Here is a 23,950-nt window from a genome sequence, read left to right on the forward strand (position 1 = left end):
CACGGAACTGGGGGACCCGCGAGGCAGCTGGGGCTGCCGGGGCGCCCGTGTCTGCCGCCTTCTCTCCATTGCACCCACCCCAACTTCCCCTCACCGAGCACACGTCCCTCCTGTGTGTCAGGTGCCGTGCTAACTGGCTGTGGGATTATTCCTAGCCTCGTCCTGGTGACTGAAACCCAACTCTTTGTCTTTGGGGAAAAGGGCCAGGGAAGAACCTGGGCCTGGAATGCCGCCTTCCTTCCCTCCCCCTTCTCCCCGTCCCTGCCCTGCTCCCCCACCACCCCATCCCCACCATCACTGTGCTGGGCTCAGAGCAGAACTAACTCACAGTAGAGAAAGAAAGAGTAATTCACACCTTCCTCTCCAGCCACACTGTCAGCACATTGAGGCACCTTGTACTTTTGTGTGTCCCCAACACAGCGCAGTGACTGCCACTCAGTAGGTGCTCAGTTAACGCGTGTTGGTCGACACTGGCTGTGTGAGTTTGTGTGTTGGCCCCAAGCCTCCCTGCAGAATCTATGGCTTCTGGTGCTGTGATTTGAAGAATAAAAATGGCAAAGGGCAGTGCTGATGAGCTGTCTTCACTCTGACGATAAATACACTCTGATGATAGCTCAAGGCTGTAGCCCTGGGGCCACTAAGGGGCAGCTGGCACGTCACTATGTGTGCACTGAGCGTCTCAGCCAGACTGATGCCACTTTTAGGGAGAATGACTTACTGTGTTTATTTCTCTCCAAAGACATTAAACATGGATCAAATAGCAGATGAGATGATTCACTGGAAGTTTTCTTCCAAGCTTCAAAAAACACACACAGAACTGGGGATTGGTGTGCGAGTGTCCGTAAGTGAAGCCAGGAGGCATCCGGCTGGAGCCTGCCCTCCGGGGGCCCTGCCGTAGGCGGCACCTCCCGGGCTGCACCTTGCCCTGAGGTCGGGGTTGTGTGTCAACAGGCACAAAACCCCAGGGGGCCACACGAGTGCTTAAAAACACCTCTTCCGTCTGACGTTTAGAATGCCATTTCTTCTCAGTTTCGCCCAGGATATCTCAGAATGTGATCAAACCTCGTTGATTTGGGGCCCAGGGATTGAGAATTGAGCTGCCACTCAGGCAGGAACCTGGTAGAAATGAGCTTTCTACCACCCGCTGGGAAAAGAGGGACTGGGTCGGCCCACCAGGATCCTGGGAAAAGGGACACACACTCCAGCCAAGTGGGAGAACTTCTCAGGTGCCGTCGGGGCCTCCACCGGGGGTAGACTCCAAGACGTTTTCCAGGGTGGGCCGTGCCTCGGGGCCACAGTGTCCAAATTCATATTTTTTAGATGAGGAGAGTAAAGCTGTGAGGTTTGTGGCTTACCCACAGTCGTCCCAGGCCTTCCGACTCCAGCTGTGCTAATAACAACGGACTCCGATCTGCTCTTTGCAGACACCCCTCATCTACCTCACCGCGTGAGACAGTCCATTCCTTACCCTTTGCCTGAAAAAGAAGTCAGAGGCCCTCTTTCAGGTATTTTTTGACTCAGACTTTACAAATTTGAACTGCCCTTCGAGTAATTAGTCTGAATTCCTAGGGTTTGGTGGTGTTTTTCCTTCTTTCCCCTGCCACACCTCCTCCCAACCCCTTACATTTGTTAATCTATCCATTCATTCCTTATCGTCCCCTACTGTTCCATGTTGTTCCATGCTGTTCTCTGCTGTTCAGTACTGTTGTACTGTTAGTCCAGTTATTGTTCAGGAAGGTGCCTGGAGAGGTAACAGGCCCGAAACTGTGCAGCAGGGATGGGGTACTTGTGGGGGGTTGGTCTCCCCAGAAGCTTGGGCCTATGAATTCTGGAGTCAAGATGCTGCCCAGGCTCCCTGCACCACCAGGAAAGATCCTGCCCACCCCCCAGCCATGTTCCTTCAGCCACACCTCACCACACATTTTCCCACCCTCACACCTCCTCGCACACTGACTCCTCCTGGAATGATACTCCGACCTTCTCCAGTGGACAGGTGTTCCCCCGGATGGCAGCTCCGGGGGCCTTGCCACTCCCGCCCCCACCCCAGCAGAGCTCACAGGTCACACCATCAGGGCCTGGTGCGTAAAATATCTATACATTTAGTAAGTGTATGTAATAGCTGTGGAATGAAGGGAGGAATGGTAAACATGGCCCGTGCTGATTTCTCTAAGATAACTGGCTTCCCAGGAGTGAATCTGAGGCATTCCATACACTGTTGTGTTAGGAAAGCCTTCACCCTGAGAGCACCCCCTCCCTGGTGCCGCCGCCACCTCCACCTCCACCTCCACCACCACCACCAGGCCTGATTTCTCTCCCACTGGGAGCCAGAGAGCAGATGAAGGCTTTCCGTCGGTGGTGGAGGACCACACCAGTGTGGAGGAAGGGGAGTAGAGTGTGTGTATGTGTGTAGTGTGGTATGTGGTGTCTGATCTGTGTGTGTGTGTGAGTACTGGACCAGGGGTTTAATACCGCTGTGCTGGGCGTGCTGGGGAGAGGGCCTGCGGGCAGTGCAGGAAGCCCCGTGGCAGCCTCCAGCCTCCCAGCCTGCCTCTGTTTGATATTGTGATTAAGCTCATAAGCGCATCATGCATTTCTTTTATCACAGAAACTGTGATATTATGTCCGTGTATTTGTCTGATGCTTTGAATTTGTCAGAGTCCTTTTACAGCCTTCATTTCCCTTTATCCTCCCAATTACACTGTGAAACCAACAGGTTGGGACCCATTTATAGCCAAGGAAGTCAAGAATTAGCCAAGACCTAAAGGCTAGAGAAGGGGGTCCTGGGAGAGACCCGGGCTGGCCACTTGCTGCCCAGTGGGAGTCCCTTCTGTACACGGCCCCCATCCAGACTGCAGCTCCCAAAGCTGGCTTCCATCCCATTTACAGAGAAGCAAACAGAGGTTCTCTGGAGCCTTGAGACAGGGACTGCCTGACTCCAGGACCTGGCCCAGCAAATTCTCTTACCCCCTACCTCCACCTCCTGAGAGCTGCCCCTCCAGCTGGGTGCTGGTCTGGTCGTCTTGGTTTCCCTCCTGCTGGGAGGATGCTGCCCGGCTGAAGGACCGTGGCTCACATCCTGGCCATGAACAGCAGAGTGGAACCGCAGACTCGCTCTGCCAGTCATCTGCCCGCAGGGTCTGTCTCACATGGGCTCGGATTACTTGAGTCACTCCACAGCAGGGGACAAGTAGCCAGGAGGAACTTACTCCAAGATGTGCAAGGTCTAGTGTCCCAAACTTCTACGTGTGATAAAGCACAGTTGAAGCTGGGGCCCCTCCACCGGCTCTGTCCCCCCAGGGCTGACCCAATGGGGACCAGATCTAGGGAGCTGCAGGAGGGAAGGGCTTCTGAAATCTCAGACTGGCTCCTGCCTTCATCAGCAGCGTCCGGCCTACTGTGGTCCTCTCAAGTTTCCTTCAGAAGAGCAGTTAGCTTGTGGTCACCTCCAGTCCCTGAGAAGCAGATGCTGTGTGATTCACGTGTTTGTTTATTTCAGCCTTGGAGTTTTTAATTGTTCAATGAAACGGTGATAGAGTCCTGAGCCCTGGACTAGATGCATTCTGGGTGTTTTCCTAGGCATGGACATTTGCTGGGGAGGTTGGGGGGCATTGCAAGCCCCTGCCTTCCAGCTCTTCTGGTTTCTCCCCTTGACCATCTCCTCTGCAACTGACATTGTGTTCCCAGCATTCTTCCACAATCATGCTCACACTCACGTCCTGGCCTCTGTGGCCTTGGGTGGGTCTCTGGGCCTCCTCGTCCCAGCACACGCTGTTCCCTTTGTCCGCCCACCTGGAGGACTCCTGGGGCCCATAAGACTGGCGCAGGCCTCCCCTGTCAGACCTGTCAGCCATCTCACGGGGGACAGGCCAGCTCCCCTCCGGCACTCCTGGTCTCTTGTAAGTAAGCCTCATTTGGCACGTTACCAGTATTGTCAGTGTGCTGGGGGCACTGGGGGCACCTGGGAAGGGTCTGTGCATCTTGTCCACCCACATGTTCCCATGCCCGGCACAGAATGGGCTGGGAAACCTTTGTGGGCACAAGGGACAAACTTCTCTCCGTACTCCAGCCTGGTGTTTGGGGCTGTGCCTGCGTAAGCCTGAAATTTGCCTTCACAGCAAGGCACTAAGGCTCTGGCAGGGTGGGAGGGGGCAAAGCAAGCCCCCGGCTCTGCGCTCAGGCCCACCCCCTGCCAGGTGCGCTGGCCCTGCTCCTCGCCTGGCAGCCGGCACCCTCTGTGGAAACGTGGAACTCATGTACGGCTGGACGTGTGTGACGATTTCAGCGTTAAGAAACATCACACGGTCTTGTTTTGGTCCTGCCTCGAGCCCTTTTCCTGTTGCATCAGCAGATTCCGTAGAGAGACGCTCATCCTCTCAGGCATTTCCTCTTCCTCTTCCTGCCTTGTTCTTCCCTAGAGGCGCATTTATATCCCATCCACCAACCTGCCTTCCTCCATGGGGGAAGCAGCTCAAAGTGCTGGTCCCCTGAAGCTTCGGGTAGCAGTGACCCTGGCTCGAGGGTGAGGCTGCACCACTGAAGCGAGAGATCCCAGCCGGAGGGCAGAGTTGGCTGGGGACATCGCTGGGGGTGTGTGCCCCGGGGGAAGGAAGAGATGGCTCCAGTTTGGTGAATGGACCCCTGAGTCTGACACCAACCCCAGGCCCTCTATTCTGCTCCAGCTGTTCCTGTTCCAGTAAATGGAACTTTCTAGAATACCAAGTCTGAATTACAGACTATCCCTTCTTGGAGCTTCAGACCTGAGCAAGAGAGCGCTTTGCCATCCTGATCCCTGACATTCCTTCCTGTATCCCTGATACCAGAAGGGTCACAAAATATTAGAGCAAGAGGGTCCTAGAGGAAACCCATTCTCTTACTCATCTGTCCATTCGTTCAGGCTCTGTGCTAGGCCCTTGGACACACAACCATTATTTCAAATATTTTGACTGAGCACCAGTTGTGTGCCAGGCCCTGTTCCGGGCTCTTTGGGGAAACAGTGGTGAACAAAAGCAGAGTCAACCATATAGCAATACAGTGCCAGTAGTAGGAACTGCCATGCAAAGGCGGCAGGGTAAGGACCAATCCTGTTTGAGATGGGCTCCTTGGAGGCGGTGCCCCCAAGAAGACTGGAGCAAAGACATGAACATTGAGGGAGTGCACCTTGCAGATACTGAGGGGAAGGAAAGGCAGACCAGGCGGAGGGAACTGCAAACGCAGAGGCCCTGGGGCTAGAACACGTGTAGTATTATACACTGGCATGAGTGTAGTATTCTCTTTCCTCAAGGAGCTCACAGTCTAATGAGGGGAAAATGTAAATGACGTAATAAAAGTTGAGGTCATAATAGAAACAGGGTAAAAAATGCTATTGGAATGCAAAGGGAAGAGCAATTGTAGGGGGGTTGGGAAGTGCAACCCTGAGTAGGTGACATTTGAGTTGGGCTTTGGGGGATGAGCAGGAGTTTGTTGGGCAGCTGAATTGGGCAGCTCCACAGATGAACCGGTGATCTCAGAGGTACAAGGCATGCAGGAAGAGCTACCCACAGTTCCTCTTCCTGTTGCGTTAGCCGTTTCTGCAAGGGAAAGAACCCCCTCTTGATGATTTTCCTTTTCTCCACCTCTTCCTTTCCCTCAGCCTCATTTAGGGCAGGTCAGTGGCAAGAGAGTAGAAAGGAGGATGGCTCAACATGGGAAGGGGAGTCTGCCTTGCTTGGCCAGCCTGCCTCTTTCCTTCCTTCTTCCTTACTCTTTTTCTCTCCTCCCTCCTTTACTTCCAAACTTTCTTTTATACATTTGTAAAGTTTTGAGGAGTCACAGGTTTAAGCTGCTGGGGTAGGTACAGAAGTCGTGAGGGCTTTCGGTTGGATTTCTCAGCCAAAGTCACTGGCCTGGAGCCCATCCAACTGGTGAAGCTGTGACGCAACAGGTTTTCAGGAAGGTCCCTGAGGTTGGTGGGCTGAATTTGGTTCTGGGCACAACCCATAACTGTTGGCTCAAGAAGTGTGACTCACCCCCTCTCCCCATTCTCTCATGGGGCTTTCGTGTTCACCCTTGGAAGGGGAGGAGGAACACCCCTACCTGCAGCCTTACACCTTAGCCAGGGCCAGACCTGGGTCTTCACCGCAGCCTGCCTTCAGCAAAGTTCTTGAAGCTGTTGAAAACAGAAACTTCTGGGACTCACACAGAATTATGAAATGCAAACACCATTATCTTTCGAGGGCACCAAGAAGTGAAATAAACACAGGCCACCTCTCTCAGCTAGGTCACAGTTAGCAGTGGGCCTGTAAACAAGGCGCTAATGAACTTGAAGAGTCCCTGTTTGGTGACCCCAAATCGGTGCCCCAAGGATCTTCCCACCACTGGAAATAAAGTGCAAGCCATCTACATATGTAATTTTAACTTTTCTGGTAGCCACATCAAAAGAGTAAAAATAAACAGATGAGATTAATAGCACCAACATGATTAATTTAATCTGCTATATCTCAAATGGCATCATTTATCATTTCATATGTAATCAGGATAGAAAAATTGTTCATGAGATATTTATTCCTGTATTAAGTCGTCAAAATCCAACGTGAATTTTACTCCTAGAGCCTATATATGAATTTAAACTGGCCACATTTTAAGTACTCAATGGTCACATGTGGCTGGTGGTTACTGTACTGGACAAATCCAGCTTGTAGATGGAAAAACCGAGCCACCGGGAGATAGAGGGGCATGGCAGGGGCGGGGTCAGGAAGCTGGGAGGCGGGGTCTCCCGCTCAGGTCCTGAGGAGCCTGCCCGACCGCGCCCTCTAGCGTCCACCCAGCTGCACTGCAGCCTGAGCGCCCCCCCCCGCCAAACTGCTCTCTGCACTGGGTTCTGGCAGCTGTCACAGACCTCCTGGGACAGGACTGGCCCCTCCGCGGAGCAGCTGCGCTAGAAGCCAAAGCTGCAGGCGGCTTGCTTCCTACCTTCTTGCTTGGAGGATAGAAGGACACAAATGCAGTCAGTCTCTTTTCTCCCTAGGACCGTGGCTCAGCCCCAGGAGGAGCTTTTGTCCGTGGGTCACCAGGAAAAAGAACAGGGACTAGGGCTGCATGAGAAACAACACAAACCGCCTGTTTTCCTTCCACCCGCAGTGTCCTGTTCTGCCCCAGACAGAACAAGTGCTCATCTCAAACGAGCCCTCCAGTCCCTTGAAGTGCAAATTCACGGCAGCAGCCCCTTCAGCTTCATCCTGAGCTTTGGCCATTTATTAAGGAGTTGGTTCCTCCCACCTCTTCCATCATCTTCCTTCCAAGTGTTTCTAAGTCTGTTTGGCCCAGCCAGCTTTGGAGTTCCGACTTGATGAAAGCATTTTAGAGCCATGGGATGAAATGTCTTCCCACGCCGGCAGCCGGTGTTGAGCTGTGATTAATGAGACGTTTGAGCACTTGGTTCCAGAAGCCTCGCTGGCAGCTGATAGAACCATGCCATTAAAAAGGCTTTAATTTGCAGGCAACATGGACTTCAGGTTAAATATTGTCATAGGGTTCCCTAGCTACATGTTTACTTTTTTTTCCCTTTACAATTTAGCACATTAAGAACAATAACAGAGTAACTGAGACTCAGAGAGATGGATATTAGCCCTGCATTAACTCCCCCATTTTTCCATTACTGAGAATTAAAATGTCATCTTCGATGCTCTCAGAAGGCTTTTGCTTGTCTGATCCAACTCCTGCTTGGTGGTGAAGCTTTCTGAGCCCAGTAAGAGATTTTCTCTGACCTTGAATCAGTTGCTCTCCCCTGGCACTTCTTCATTGTATCTTTCACTGGAAATGAAAGCGAGATTTTTCTGGTAAATGAAGGCTGGGGTGTGTGCCTAATGATAGGGCCAGGGGACCATTTCTGCTGGGAGATGGGAGTGTTGGCTTTGTCTTTGCAGAAAGTCTTGCTTTTTGTCAGCCGTCTTCCCAGTCGGCCAGTCATCAATGAGATTGGTTCATTGGTTTAATTAGTAACAGAAGAGTCACTGGGCATGCGGTGTTCCACCATCCGTGTTCCCTGTGAGGCCACCTGCTTCGGGCTGAGAGCCTCCAGGAGGGAGCTAAAATGAGTTTCTTTTAAAATATTTCATTGGAGCCTTTGGTAAGCCATGCAGGGCCCCCCGGAGAGTGACTGGGAGTGCACGTGGGGCTTTATTTGACATGCGTGGTCCACACTTCATGGCTTCATGAAAGTCACCGTGGGAAGGCCATCTTGTGAAACTGGGTGAGAAGTTTAATGGTGAGGAACAGAGGTGGACAGCAGCTGGGAGCACCTGGGTGGCCTCTGTCCCTGCCCACGGACCTGGCACTGAAAGGGCCCCCCAGGAAAGTCATAGCCCCACCTGCCAAGGACAAGCTTGTGCCCCACAGAAGCCTCAGTTCCTTTTGTCTAAGATGGAGGTGACAGAGATGACATTGCCTCCTCCCAGCCTGGTCCAGCTCGGCCCAAACCTGCAGCACCTGGAATCTGCCATGTGTCCCTTGGAGGTGGCCTGTGGGGTTGAGCCCCCAGTGACTTTTAAAGTCCTCCTTGTCATTCAGTTTGGATCTCATGTGCCATCTTCCAAGAAAGACTGCTCGGCCCTACATGGCTATGAATGGTACCTCCTTGGAGCTTGGAGCCCCTACTTTGGGTCACTTTTTATGCCCCATCCATGTGCCATAAGCAGCCTAGAGCCGTGAGAACCGGGGCCTGCGTCCCCAGGCATTTAGAGGGCCCGATGGACTGGAATATACCAGGTACCCCCCCACCCCATGCACCCAGCCTGGCACCAGGCCCTGAGGACATGCCGAGGGCAAGGATGGCCTGCACTCCTGAGCTGACACTTTTAGGGAGCAGAGCACTGGCTAGTGGACATGTGTGCACAAGCATTTGCACAATTAAATGACTCAGGACATGGTGCAGGATGTGATGAAACACACTGGATTTGCAGACAGTGAGTTTCCAGATTCTTCTGGGGAATGCTGTACCACCTCCCCTGACTCCATTGCCTTTCTTGGGATGGGTCGGCCCTTGTGATGAGAGATGGCTCCCCCATCTCAAATAGAGACACAGGATTCTTCGACCTGCGACCTGCACACCCAAGGATCCTAGACAATCAGACCAGGAATAACACTGTGGTCCTCTTAACGCCATCTGGCCCTCTCTGAAATACACCGCCCCTTTTGAAATTTGTAATAAATTATATATAACATAAAATTTACCACCTTAGTCATTTCTGTGTACAGTTCAGTCGTGTTAAGTACATTCACACTGTTGTGCAACCAGTTAATTCCAGAATGCTGTTCATCTGAATTCAGCTCGTGCTCTTTGGAACTTTCTACAAACATAGGCCCCCCAACTCTGGCTTCTTACCTGGTCCACCAGGTTGGCTTTGACATCCTCGGAGTTGTCTTGAACTTTTAGCGAAATTAGCGTTATCAGCTTTTAAAATGATCATGCTAGCTAGCCCTTTAATTCAGCTGACTGGGCGTGGTCAAGAAATCGAAGCAGTGGTGTGGTGGGTGCCCTGCTTCAGAGCCTTGGGGTCTCCTCAAAGGGGGTTGGAAAATCAGTGATAGGATCCTGCAGCGCCATCCTCAAAAGTGTGGCCTCCCATCAGCCGTGAGTCTGACAGCCGAGGTTTTACTAACTTACCCTTCAAGATGGTGGCAGGAAGATGTGTTTTTCCAGCCTCATATTTCTTGATAGTTTTCCCCCAATGTAAAATGTATCATTTTTGTTTCTTAGGTGCCTCCTTCAATTTCTCACAGTCTAGCTTTTCTTCTTTATACAGCTGGGAATGCCTGGTCCACCTGCCAGGGTTCAGGGTCGATCGTGGAGCTCCATGGTCAAGTTCAAGATGGACTCCTGGTCACAGCCCAGCTTCACTGGCTGTGGGACCGTGAGAAAGCTACTTAACACCCCACCCCAGGCCTCGGTTTCACCATTTGTGAAATGGTCTGCGCAGCGCCAGGCACGGCGTGAGTGCTTGGGGAATTGTGGCTGTGGGTAGTATGACAGCTGTGGGGTATTTGGATGCCGAAATGGACCAGTGTCAGCGACTTGCTTGCATCCCACGTGCCTTAATAAGCTCTCTGAAGGCAAGACCCATGCCAGATACATCTGTCCCCCGAAGCAGCCAGGATGGTGGTGGATACATAATAAGGTCTTATTAAATACTTATTCAAGTTAATTCATGATTTCCAAAGATGATCAGCATTGCATTCTCTTTATTCTCTGTGACTGTACCTTATCAGTTTTTTTAAATAACAAAAACAGCTGCAGGTGATGGGGCAGCTTGCTTTTTCTTGGGGTCCCCCCACATGTGAGTGTTTTTAGGTCTTTTCTTGTTGGGAGAGGAAGAGTATTTTGGCTTCCCTGGAGAAAGAGCCTCCAGCTTGCGGGCCGAGCCTGGCCGGCGTGCTGGGAGGGTGGGGGCACCGGCAACGGGTGCTCTCTAGTTGGTGTGCAGACTGATCCTTCTCTTCCCCAGACACTCACCTTTCAGGTTGGTTCCGCACCCTCCTTCCGCTGGGCCTGTTGTTCCCCTGCCCAGAGTCTCTCCAGAGGCTCCCCTCTTTGGAGATGGAGGGGGACACTCACCTATCTGTGCTGGTGGTGGGACCTGAGGGTCTGTACTGGTCAGGGTCCGTCAGCTGCTAGGACAAATGGCCCCCACACCTCAGTGCTTAACACAATAAAGATGTATTTCCTGATCGTGTTACAAGGGGAGGTCTTTGCTCCATGCAGTCATTCAGGGACTTAAACTTCTTCCTTTTAGCAGGTCTGCCATCCCACGTCCTGCCTCCCCTGGGGTCCCAGGAAGGAATAAACCCTGATACCCTGAAGCATCCGCTGTGCACAGTGAATGACTTCTCCCCTGTGCACCTAGAGTGGTACTAGTTATGTACCGTCCTCGGAGGACCGAGGAAATGGGCACTCCAGTCATCTACTGTGGGGCGTGGTCAGATGAGGAGGCACGGTGGAGGGAGGCTACAGGGCTTGCTCCCTTGGGGGCCTCTGAGTCCTCCCCTGGTTATTGTGTGTCTAGCAGGCAGGAAAGGGCGTTGCCCAGGCCAGACCCAGAGGGGCCACGCATCACTCCATCCTGTGAGCCCCCAAAGCTTTCAAGAAGTGCCCCCTGCACTGCATCCCCCCAAAAGGGAGCATCCAGGCTCTACTGGAATGCCAGCTTTGCCAGAAACCTCCCCAAAGTTAGCCAGACCTGAAAGCAGGTGTCTGCACGTGTTCGTGCACAACCACCATCACCACAGGGCAGACACCGGCTCTGCAGAAGCGGTCAGAGAAGGAGGTGCTGGGCCACCGGATTTTGCAGCCCCAGGTGTCTGCCTGTGGGCCACACAGGAAAGGGCTGGGAAAGCGGAAGCCGCCCCAGGCAGATCTCGGAGCCCTGCGGCTGTCACCTTTTAGAGGTTATGTTAATAGAACGTGTCCCGCTCCCTCATGTGGTCCCTTCCTTTCTGTAAACATGTGTTATATCTGGTGGAGGAGGTGCTAGGAGTTTGGCATTTCTGTGGGCTGTGAAAGAAGACCCATTCTGAGGCCAGTTGATGTCTTGTTCTGAGCGGTGGCTGGTTTTCATGGAGGCGAGTGGATTCTGAAAGGACCAATCCTGAGCTCTCGGAGCCTCGAGCATCCCAGAAGGTGTCTTGTCTCCATGATGGAAAGTGCAGGAAGGCACGTTAGAGAGAGGATGGGCCACTATCAGACAGACACAGAAACACACTCAAGTATATCTTCTCTTGTTTTCACAAATGGTAGCAAACTCTGTATTCTGTTCTGCACCTTTTCTTTTCACTTAAAAGCAGATCTTGAAGGTTGTTTCACATCAGTCCGCAATGACAGGCGCCTGCGTTGTTTGTTATTACAGATAACAGTGCACACAGGCTGTGTGCACAGATGGGAGCATCTTTAGATATGTTACTAGAAGTGGGGTTACTGCGTCCAAGGGAAAGTGCTTATAATTATGAAAGATGTTGCCAAACAGCCTTACCTGGAAGTTAGAAAAAGAACTTTTCTATAATTTAAATTTATATAAAATTTACGTAATTTAAAGTCGTAAAAATAATGATATGTATGGATAAAACTAATAAAACCTGGGAGAAGGAAAAGAAGAAAGAGGAAGCACCAGGGAAAATATGTGAACTACAGTGATTATCTCTCATAACGGAGATTCTGTGCATAATGTTTAGAATTCACAAATGTTAAGAAGCAGTTCAGAGTGGTTCCCTCTGGGAGTAGGGCGAGAAACCTTTTGTTTTTATTTTCTATTTTATATGCTCCCCAAATGATTAAGCCATGTGCACGTGTTACTGTGAAAATCAGAAAATAAAATGAAATGTTGAGATGGAAGCTGTATGAATGGCTGGCAGGAAAATCACACCAGGGTCAGTCTTACGTTCAGGTCTCATGGAAAACCTCCGTGGGGAGTACGCTTCTGTCCTCCCACAGGTGCCTGAGATTTCACTATGAACATTAGAGACATCACGTCTCTTGGTGCTAATTCTAGAACCACAAAGCGTTTCTCAGAAGCAAAATAAAGTTACTAAAAAGTCCTTAAAAGTTTCTGGGTGCCTGTTCTAAGGATAAAATCAGAACGTGGTGCCCAAAAGAGAAAAGAACTGCTCAGAACACGTGGGGTATGGGTTGGGGTGAGAGCAGGCGGCCTGACAGTTTTGCCTGGAGCTGATGAGGGTGATGAGAGGAAGGATTTTATCCTCAAATCCTGTACAGCCCCCGGTGGGCACTTGATGAACGCCTCATTCCGTTGATTTTAAGTTGCCATCCCCCCCTTCCATTTCCACATTCTGGAAGTCAGGATGTGTCTTGCAGTGAGGGCGCCCTGTCCTGACTCCACTGGAGCATCTGAGCCTTCCTAGTCGTACCTGGACTGACAGCTGCCTCCCTGCAGCGGGTCCTAGATGGCCTGAGACATCCCAGGCACCGAGATGGCCCAAAGTGGACCTCTCCAGCCCTTGGTAAAGAACAGCGGAACATGCTAGGGACCTTTCTCCACCCCAATCGTTGGCTGTGGGCCGTGGGGAGCCCTCTGCCACCCCAATGTCCCCAGCCGGGTCCCCTGTCTTGCAGGTGTCGCCGCCGGCCACCATGGGCAAGCAGAACAGCAAGCTGCGGCCCGAGGTGCTGCAGGACCTGCGTGAGAACACGGAGTTTACGGACCACGAGCTGCAGGAGTGGTACAAGGGCTTCCTCAAGGACTGCCCCACCGGCCACCTGACCGTGGACGAGTTCAAGAAGATCTACGCCAACTTCTTCCCCTACGGCGATGCCTCCAAGTTCGCCGAACACGTCTTCCGCACCTTCGACACCAACAGCGACGGCACCATCGACTTCCGGGAGTTCATCATCGCGCTGAGCGTGACCTCGCGGGGCAAGCTGGAGCAGAAGCTGAAGTGGGCCTTCAGCATGTACGACCTGGACGGCAATGGCTACATCAGCCGCAGCGAGATGCTGGAGATCGTGCAGGTGCGTCCCCCTTGGGGCCGGCGGGGCGGAGGCGGCAGGTCCCCCGAGGCTGAGCCCCCTCCCGGCGTGTGCTCTCTCTGCTCATCTCGGGCTTCAGTCCTTCTCTGCTGGGTGGCAGCCCGCCCGTCTCTCGTGCACTTGTGAAAGTGAGTGGTTGGCCCCTGGCTGGTGGGTCCTCGCAAATAGTGGTAAGAGCTGGTGTTTACGGATCACTGGCCGTACATCAGGCCTGGCCTGAGGGCTTTGATGAGCTGTGACCTTCTCAACCCTTAAGCAGGGGTCATTCTCAGCATGGCACAAAATCTGGGGCTCAGAGCGGTGATTCCCTAAGAATTAACAGAGCTGAGAATTATAGGAATTGAGAGGACCCTTGACACTTGCAGAAGCCACCTAAGTTACCTTTTCGAGGCCCCTCATTCGAGAATGCAACAAACGTCTTGTCACGTCCCCAGGAACGTTCAGTTGTAAAGAAAACTGCAACGTTAGTGACCACAGAGAGCTCGGGCCCCACCCCAGGGTGTCCCCACCTCTGAACCCCTCCTCGCCTCCTGTCAGCTGCTCTGGCAGGTGAGGTCGTTTTCCAGAAAGAATCCGAGTTTTGTTCACTTCCCCAGATTCCTAGGCATGTGATAGAGACCACAGAGCCGCTGCTCCCTGGGGTCCCCTCCGAACCCCGACTCCCGGAGCCTCGGGGGATCAGTTCTAGAATTCCTTAGAGGAGGTGTTCTCTACACGGAAGGAACTTCAGGGCTGAACCACAGGCAAAGCGGCCTCACCAGCTCCTAAAGCAAGTGGCCTGAGGTGTGACCAACCTGCTGCCCGAACAGGTGGTTTTTACACAGTGAGGATAAGTCGCCGCCGGGAGCCCCGTGCTTCAGCTCTTGCTCCTGGCTCTTAGCCCCGGGCGGTGGTGGAAGTAACACATCTGCTTCCCGGGAATCTCCTATCCAGCCCCCGTGCCGGCCCATACCCTTCTGCAAACAGGCATCCCTGTCACTGGCCAAGCAGACTGGCCTTAGAGACACGGCAGGCTCGTTCAGAACAGCGCGGGGTGCCAGGCCTGTCCAGATGGGACCTGGCTGCTAGGCCACCAGGCCGTGTTCCCAAACCCTGAGTCCCTTCCCCTGGCGCCTGCGGATGGCTTGCTGGGTGGGACCTCTGGCTGCTACATCTTTGTCAAAACAGACTGGGAGCTGAGTATTTCACAGCCCACCAGAGGCCTGGGAGGGTCTTGACTCTGTCCCCTCTGTGCTCAGACCAGGGCCTCGCCCCGTCCCAGGAGCGGGTCCTGTCCCAAGAGGCCCTGAGATACACACTGCCATGCTGTGAGGCCCGGCCAGCCCCCCCCACAAATGGAGGAGGGCAATGAGGGGAGACCGTAAGGGTATCAGAAGCCTCGCTTGGGTTTATCCTTCTTTGGTTTTGTTCTGTAAACCTGCTATTAACATTGAACAACTCTCAGACTTCCGCTGTTCTTGGTCTGCTGTTTCAGGAGTGAGAATACCAGTCGAGCCATTTCCGCACAGAATCCCCCAGTAGCACGGGCCCTCCCCCACCCCGGCCTTGCACGTTACTCTGATGAGCTGCTGGTCACTGGCCTCATCACAGCCCCCTGGACACATGCGCATACACCCACCGCTGCACGGGGCACCTGCCCGGGCCAGGCCCCTTGGACAGAGACAGCCAGCAATGGTGCCAAGCCCTTGGATGGCAGTGCCCCTGAGAGAAGGTTCTCTGTCCTGCTGGAGAGAACTGCCACCCTGGCCCTGTCCTTGCTGGGGCTGGTGGGGTTCAGGGACTAAGTCTTTTTAGCTTTTACCGGAGGTACCGTGACCCCGTGGTTAAGTGTGCACGGCTCCGTGTGCAGCGTGGCAGGCTGTGCACACATATGCTCGTGTCATCATCCTCGGTGAGTTCTGGAGCATTTCCACTGTCGCAGTGGGTGGTTTGGCCTGTTCTTGAACTTCACGTAAATGAGCCTGGCGCCTTTCGCTCACCTGCCGTCTGTGATACGCATCCACACTGTTGGGAGGACCAGGGAACGTTCTAGTTGGGGAAGGGTGAGCATCCGGCCCTCTCATCCGGCCGTGGGCTGTGCGGAAGCTCACACCTGTGCCCCGCTCGCCAGGGAACAGCCCAGAACCTCAGAGCACACACATCTTGTGCCCCTTTGCAGGCTATATACAAAATGGTGTCCTCCGTGATGAAGATGCCCGAGGACGAGTCCACTCCGGAGAAACGGACGGACAAGATCTTCAGGCAGATGGACACCAACAACGATGGTAGGAGCCCTGTGTGTCTCTGCCGCACCGCCGGGAGCAGAGATGTGTCAGGGACCCTTCCCTCCCCCTCTGCAGCTTCTCAGTCTTCGCCAGCACCCCCCTAGCCTTGCCCAGTCAGTGCAGCTGCAGAGGGGAGAGCCAGGGCTCAGAGGTGGGGACACCTGGGCCAGAGTCCTGCTCCCCTGAGCCATAGTCTCCTCGATTCTAGAATGGGGAGACATGGACCTCTCCTGGGGAGAAGAGGCAGGGGAAGCGAGTCCCTTTGCACCCCATCATTCTGACATGCCCCAGTGGCCCCTGGGGGCTCTGCTGGGATGTGTTGGCCTGCAGCAGCTGGGCCAGGGTCTCTGGGACCGCACTGCAGCAGCAGAAGTGGCTGGTTATATAGGGAGGATGTGCCCCGAGTTTCCTTCTCTGCATTAGCCGTGAGCTTCTGCAGGAGCCACGCCGGGGAGGGTAGCTATGAAACTTGATGGCTCCCCGCCTCTCACCGGCGTTGTCAAGTGCAGTCCCCGAGCCAGGTCTGCTTTGCTTTTGAACGATAAATAAACACAGCATTTAGAAAAGAAAAAAAAAAAAAAAGAAAAGAAAATACCCCCTGGGCTGTGCTGGAAATTAAAAATAAGCTAATGCACAGAGAAGTGCTCTCTAAACCCTAAAGTGCAGCTTGAGGATGAGGCAGAGGAGATCCAGCAGGGGGAGGTGTGCGGCGTGGCTGCAGGCGTGTCAGCGGCAAAGGAACAGGTTTCAAAACATGTTCCCACGTGAAACAAAGTGGCTCCTGCCTGGCGTTGCCTTTGGGCTGATTTAAAACGTGTCTTCCACCCTCCAGGGTAGTAAGGCACAGGCTTTGGGTTCAACAGACCTGCATGGAGTCTTGGCTCTCCCGAGCCTCACTTTACTCCTCAGTGAAATGGGGACAATAAGTTCAGTCTCTCACAGTTGCGAGGATTCGATGAGACCGTGCTTGTAGAGCTCATGGCACAGCGCCCTGCCCTCCACCCTCAACCTCCCTCCGCCCCGACCCTCGGAGGGCCGGCTCCAGGCACCTTCCCAGGTTGAACCCCGGGGTCCATCCATCCCTCGGGGAGGGGACAGAAGAGGCAATGCTGGAGGAGAGAAGAGTGAAGCAGGATGGTCCAGGAGTGGACGGCCCTGTCTCACCTTCCCTACCGCCCTGGGAAAGCCAAGCTCTGCCCCAAGTGCCCGATGGGGGTGGCCAACGGGTTTTCTCCAGTGCACAGCACAGGTGTCACCAAAGTGACGCTCTCCTGTGAACTGAAGCCGGCCAAGCACCAGGACCACCCTGACGGCTGCCGGACAGACTGTGCTCAGGGACCCCCAGCCCCTTGCCCGCCCTGCTTTCTGCCAGGAGGAAGGGGCTTGTGCTTTCAGAACCTCCTCACCCTGAGTGGTCATAGATCAGAGGGTGGGGGAGTGGCCAGTAAAAGTCCCCACCAGCCATATGTAGGGTGACAAAGCCCAGTAGCCCTCTGCATCATCGGAGGGTCCTGGAGACCTATTTTGCTGAAGGGGTGACTGCCCACTCCCTTCCCAGTCTATCCCTTAGCCTGAGGTTGTTTAGTCTTCTGTGGGGCCAGCCTGTCTGCCCCCCTTGCTGGGGACCCACAGGAGGGGGCGTCCCTCTCGGCAGTGGGCAGGCGGGAGGCCCCTGCCTGGCAGGATGTATCCCATTGCACCTGGCTTCCCGGCCACAGCTCACTAGCTGGGTGCATCCTGCAGGCGAGGCATGGGCCGAACCCCTCAAACGCATCGTCCCCATCGGTCCTCCTGGTGGCCCTTTGAGATGGGTGTTCCCATGACCCCACCACACAAATGAGGACCCTGGGATGTAGGAAGGTGGGGCTCTTGCCCCTGGCTGCAGAGCTGGGGGAGCCTTCATGTGCTCGGCATGGAATCTGAGCTCCTTGGCTGCTGTCCTTCAGGGTAAATGGTGCTGTTTTATTTTACCGCTGCACAGCCTCGAACGCAGAGGCAAGAAGCAGTCTCCCCAGGGCACATGTTGGCAGAATGCAGGGTCTGCTTCAAACCCAAGTCCCTCCCGCATCTGCGTCCTGGTAGCCGTACTGCCAGGGAGGGCGCATGTGGGTCACCAGCATCGGTGCCTCTGGAACTCCCCTTTCTACAGCACCTTGGATTTAAAACCTGCTTCCCTGTCTCCCGGTCCCAGGAGTAACCGGGTCCTTGGAGTAGGAGGGACTGAGGGGGATGGAGGCACCAGTGGGCCTGTAGCCTGCCCGCCTCTTTCTAGTCCTCTTGCCCCTCAAAGGGCAGAGAAGAGTCCCCTAGCGGGAGCAGCAGGCCCGTGCCACCACCAGGGGATGGCCAAGCTGGACGGGTGGGAAACCATTCCCTGGGCAGTGACTTGCGGGGCTCAGATCTCCCCAGCCGTGGCCCTCTCAGCCCTGGATTAGATGCAAAGGCCATGTTCTTTCTGGACAAGTTACACTTTTCTTAAATAAAGCATAGGGCGATTTCTAAAAGAATTTAAATCATCCCGCAGCCGCAGCAGGCTGCCGCACTGGGACGTCCGGTGCTTTGCAGTGGACGGTGAAAGCAAAAAAGGGTTTTTGAAGTGAGTGGAGCCTGAACAGCGTCCAGCTTCAGGGGGGCTCAAGACTTGGACCAAAGGGGGCATCCCCAACCCGGGGGCTGTCCCTGTGCTCCCTGAAAGGCTGGTGAATGGTGGGCACTGGCTAACTCCCATTTCTCCTGTCCTCCACCCCGCAGGCAAACTGTCCCTGGAGGAATTCATTAAAGGTGCCAAGAGCGACCCGTCCATCGTCCGGTTGTTACAGTGTGATCCCCAGCAGCGCAAGTCAGTTCTGAGGGATCGGCGTCTGGACAGTGCAGAGAAACACAGGCTTGTCTTGCCATTTAAGCTTTGCTTGCGGAAGTGGATGCCTCCTCAATCATTCCTGCTCTCCCGGGGCACATTGCCAAGCAGCACATTGCACCTGCCCGCCTGGCGGCCGCCTCCCTCCTCCACCTGGCCTCCTCCCGCCCCCTCCCTGGTCCCTCCAGGGCGACCCCGGGGATGTGTTTACATGCAAGGCTCCCAGTGTCCCCGCTTCTGCTTCTGGGGCAGCTCTCCGCCCGCAGGGAGCCCAGAGGACACGCAGAGGATCCTGGTGGGACTTTCTAAGATTGCACCAAGGCCAGCTGGTTTATTTTGTGATCACAGGTGTCTCTGGAAAAGATGGGGACAAGAACGGAGGGAGAGTGGATGGGCAAGCCCTCCCTGTGCATGGCTCCACCCAGCTCGTCTGTTTTCTCTGACCAAAGCCGCTTGCACGTATATATACTGTGGTCGCCTTTCTTTGAATATATAAGTTATACGTATGGTGAAGTGAAATGTAATGTGTAGGTCCCGTATTTAATGCCTGGATTGCCTTTGAAGCGTGATTCCCTCGTGGCCTGTGACCCCTCCGAGCCTGGTTATTTTGTGGTATTTATGCACTCAATCTGCCCGTTTCAAAAGGACATGCATGCGTGCCCAGGGTTGAGGAGCCGCGCCCACCCACGTTGCGAACGCAGGCATCCACGTAAGGTTCCTCTCCCTTGTTGATTGGCATTTCCTGTATTAAAATGATCAAAATAAACGGAATTCTCTGAGTTTTGTGTTGGCCCGTGGCCCTCAGTTTGCTCCAGTACAGGTGGGCTTGGCAGGTCCAGCTGCTGTTTGTAAACTTGGCCCTCCTATGTCCCTGCAGCCGTCACTGTGTCTACAAATCTTGTGCAGCCTGTTCTTCAATAGCTGCCTAATGCCAAGAAATAGTCGTGGAAATAAAAGATGACTGTTCTTGGCAGGTTTGACTGTCACGCTTCTGCCTGCCTCCCTCCCTTCCGCGTCCCGCCCCCCACCCCAGGGTTTAATCAGCAAGGCGGAAGGACAGCAAGTACCAAGTGAGGACAGAGGGGCACGGCTGTGAGCACAGGCCTGGTTTCTCAGCCTGCGGCCACGGAGATGCTTCTGGTCCCAGCTGCAGAAAACCCAGCTAGAAGGTGCTTCAACCATGGGAGTGTTTGCAGCACATGCCGCAAAGCATTGCAGGCTTGGCTGACAGAGCAGCTGAAGAGCATCACGGAGGTCAGCCAGGTTCCTTCCGCTTCCCACCGCCCCGCCCCCAGCCCCGCAGGCAGCTTTTGTGCTCACATTTGTCTACCGGGGGTCCCCACAAGGCTGTCACTGTGCAGCTGGCATGGGAGCCTTCCACAGGCAGGAAGAGAAGCAGCCCTGGCTTTTCTTCCTTGAAAGGGAGGAGAACTTTCCAGAGTTCTGCCATGCCCTTCCCCACCAGCCGTACTTCTTATTGGCTGAAACCCAGACCAGTGCCTTGGTAGGAGCCAGGACGGGTGAGCGGGACTGGGGTTCGGGGTCCAGTGTCTGTCATACCTGCTGCGGGACCTCCGAGCCTCACCTGTAGAAGGGCCGTAACCGGGAGGCAGGTGAGCAAGGTAAGCGTGTAGCTCGGAACCTGACCCACTGCAGGCGTCAGGGACCACGGCCGTTTTGTCAGTTTTAGTGATTTTATTGTATCTCTTCTGGCTCCACGTCTGAACGGAAACGGTTATCCTGTCTGTAAGTGCCTTTCGAGCCAGTGGCATTACCTGAGGCTGGTTCATGGTGAAGCCCTGGGCGTACCACAGGCCAACCGGAGGTAGGGGAGGGGGCCCCCCCCAGTGACCGGGAGGTGGACCCAGCTTGCTACAGGGAGATTAGATGATGCCTTGACAACTCTGCCTGGCCTGGAGGAATCTCCCCTCCCAGAGAAGGGCTTGCATTTTAGAGTGGGACTGGAATTGGCAGAGGTTAAATCAGAAGTGCTTGTTGGGGTTGGGGGGCTGTGGTGCTACAAATGGGGGACATTGCTCGGTGGACATAGATGAGTGATTGCTATAGCAGGGTTCACCCCAGAAGCAGCCAACAGGATCTCTCTCTCCCTCTGTCTACATATGCATCTGTACAGGGCCGGAGGGAGAGTAAGAGAAAGATTTATGATAAGGAATTGGCTCACAGGATTATGGGAGCTGAAAAATCCCAAGATCTGCAGGCTGGAGACCCAGGGGAGCCGATGACAAAAGTTCCCGTCTGAGTCCGAAGGCAGGAGAGTGACATCCCAGCCCTAGACTGTCAGGCAGAGAAGAAAATCCCCCCCGGCTCAGCCTTTTGTTCTATTCAGCCCTTCAACCCTTTGCACACTGAGGAGGGCTGTCTGCTTTACTCAGCCTGCTAATTATTAATTAATGTTAATAAATATTCATTTCATGCAGAAACACCCTCGCAAACACACTCAGAGTAATATTTAACCAAATATCAGGGCACCCCACCACCCAGTCAAGCTGACATAAAATTAACCTTCCCAAGTACTTCCACCCAAATATGGAAGATGTAGATCTGGGGGCCCTAGTGGACCCTGCCCCCACAGGAGCTTCACAGAAGTCTGTGGTTCCTTAGGGAGTCTTCTGCTGGGAGGGAAGGGAAAGTAGTCCCAGAGATGGTGTCCATGTCAGGAAGCCCAGCTCATCATCAGAGGAGGAACCCAGAGTCGACCTCAAAACTGTCTTTTCCAAGCCGTGCCCCCCCCCCAGCCCCCGCACGAATACTGTCTTGGAGTAGATTCTTCTTCCAGGGCTGGTTGTTAAAGTGCCTCCTCCTGCCCCTCCCTGGAAATTCATGATAAAGGCCTGGGCTGGCTGCTGTTCGTCACTCCCCACCCTGCCTTCTCCTTGCCCTGGGGGAGCCCAGACCCTCTGTCATCCTGCATGGACACCTCAAGTTGGTTAAAGATACATGGGAGTTTCCCGTGTACCCCTTGCACTCTAGGCAGCAGGCCTGATCCTGTGTCTAAAGCAGGACTTCAGGAAGACGGCTCTGGTCTAGTCTGCGTGTCTTCTGACTCCACCCAGGACCCTGCCCAGAAGACATAATATCCAATCTCAGCCCTTCTTCCTTCGTGTGGCCTGAGTCCCCTGCCCTGGGGTGGTGGCTCCATGGACCCTTCTAGCTGCTCTGACAGCCATGCTCAGGGTCCTGTGCTCACTGAGGAAACACAGCAGTGGGAAAAACTCCCCAAATCAGAGAATGTTTAGAATCGAAGGAGGAAAGCCCTGGGGTGGGAGTGTGGGATATACTATGTCCAAGACTGGTCATCTGGGCAGCCTATGACCAACCCCCATGAGGGCAGGACTGTTACCCCATTACTCTGAACCCTGGGCCTTCATTAATACAACCCGACCTAGGCATTTTCTGTTTGCATAGGCCTGCCTTCCCTATGGGAACCAGCGTTAAGGCCGCATACTAGTCCACATTTGTGGAGGGCTTCCTAGGACAGATACTGCTAAACCCCTTAAATGTTTTGTCTAATTGAAACCCGCCGTTAACCCCACAGTACAGCATTACTGCCCACATGGTACAAATGGATCAGCTGGGGTTTAGAGAATAACCTGCCCCAGATGTTTAGAAATGGGTGGCAGAAGCAGGATTTGAAATCAGGAGAAGCTCCCAAGGCCAGAGTTGCCTGTGGTCCTGCCAGTCCACCTGCCCTCCTGCGGTGCACAGGAGGGCACTCTTGGGCGCATCCTCGTCAGGGAGCAGACTGTTCTCCTGTCTGTGAGCTGGGTGCAATGGCTGGAACACACGCACTCCATGCACGCACACCCACGTACCCTAACTGCCCGTCGCACAGACACTCCCCAGCGCTGCCCTGCTGCTCTCACTCTGGGCGGGTGAGCCCCGTTCACAAGGGCCATCGTGATGCGCCTGCACCACCCGCAGGCGATGAGGAAATGGGCCCTGGGAGGGAAGGGACGACCCGCAGACCAGTCCCCAATTCCGGGACTCCACTAACAACCGGCCAGGCCCCAGGAAGTCAGTGGCTGAATCAGAACAAGCCAGATCCTTTTACACCCAGACAGTGCCCCTTTTACCGTGTGTGTGTGTGTGTGTGTGTGTGTGTGTGTGTGTGTGTGTGTGTGTTTGGAGAGGGAAGGGGCTTGCTGGGACTCTGGGGTCCAGTTTGGAACGTGCGTCTGTCCTACAGGGCGGGTCACGGAGGCATACCCAGGCACATCCCGTGCAGAGACCCAGCGTCAAGGGGCTGATGTGTCTGGCCTGGGCCGGCGTCCAGGGCTTGAGGGGCGGTGGGCTGAGTCACCAGGTGTGCTGTGGGCTCTGCAGGAGCCCGTGGTAAGGGGCAGAGAACTCAAGCTGCAGGGACCCACCAGCTGTTCCCTGGGTGTGAGGCAGGAGGATCCCGGGCTGGGCTGGGGATGGGTGTCGCAAACTGTGCTCAGGAAGTTTCAGGGGGAGGAGCCTGGGCCGGGGCAGGGCTGTCTAGAGCCCCGCTTCAAAGCCCAGATACCCAGTGAGGCTGACCCTGGATCTCCCTCTAAGCCAGGCCGTGCTCATGTCCCTGCAGCCCTCCTGTCACAGTCAGGTCTCTGTCAGCGTTTGTTGAGTGACTGAGGGACCTGACTACTACTACTGCCAGACCAGCGGAGGAGCCTCAAGCACTAGGTGCTGCTGCCCCCTGGTGGTCATGGCTGGGAGGGCCATCCTGGGCTTGGGTGTGTGGATCCCCTAGCCTGGTTTCAGAGCCTCTTGGGCCAGCTGTCAGTAGGAGGTTTCTGTCTCCATCCCATTTGACAGACGAGAAGCCTAGACCCAGAGGAGCACCTGACTATCCATGAGCCACACGGCACACAGAAGCTGAGGCCGGGCTCCTAGGACCCAGGATTTGGAAGCCTTGTCAATCGGTTGCCACATAAAATACAGGTGCCCAGTTAAATCTGAATTTCAGATACTGAAGTTATTGGTTAGCAGTCTTTCAGTACTCATATGTCTCATGAAATGCCTTACATTTTTATTTGCTAAATCTGGCAAGCGTACTTATCAATCCATGGAGCTAAGCCCGCACAGCCCCCAGGGCAGGTCAGAAGCTGCTGGGGTCAGGCCAGCTCACAGGCTACCACCCTCAGGGCACATACTGTCATGTTCCTCCACGTTCCAGAGTCAGTAGTGAGGATGGAAGGAATTCGCCTCCTCCCCAAAATAGCAGAAAGCATTTCTCAGGTGTTTTCACTCAGTGCTTTAAATTCTGAGCTTCAGCGACGTCCCTCCTGACAGCCAGGCAGGTGCACGAGCCCTGCTTCT

General features: G+C 54.3%; 1 protein-coding gene across 5 annotated transcripts in view; it reads left to right on the plus strand.

The window, feature by feature from the left end:
• The window catches only part of HPCAL1 (hippocalcin like 1), a 96,453-nt gene extending 77,043 nt beyond the window's left edge, over positions 1-19,410 (plus strand). For 2 of the 5 annotated variants that reach the window (XM_032497019.1, XM_006191854.3), the window contains 3 exons: positions 13,097-13,492; positions 15,669-15,774; positions 18,526-19,410. In XM_032497019.1, the coding sequence (XP_032352910.1) occupies positions 13,115-13,492; positions 15,669-15,774; positions 18,526-19,127 (1,086 nt within the window). In that variant the 5' untranslated portion in view covers positions 13,097-13,114 and the 3' untranslated portion in view covers positions 19,128-19,410. Of the gene's footprint in view, positions 1-1,408; positions 1,506-13,096; positions 13,493-15,668; positions 15,775-18,525 lie in introns of those variants that run through there. The other 3 variants (XM_032497021.1, XM_032497020.1, XM_032497018.1) reach the window with 3 other exon arrangements.
• The last annotated feature ends 4,540 nt before the right edge of the window (positions 19,411-23,950 follow it).

The sequence above is a fragment of the Camelus ferus genome, chromosome 15, assembly GCF_009834535.1.
Source record: "Camelus ferus isolate YT-003-E chromosome 15, BCGSAC_Cfer_1.0, whole genome shotgun sequence".
NCBI lineage: Eukaryota > Metazoa > Chordata > Mammalia > Artiodactyla > Camelidae > Camelus > Camelus ferus.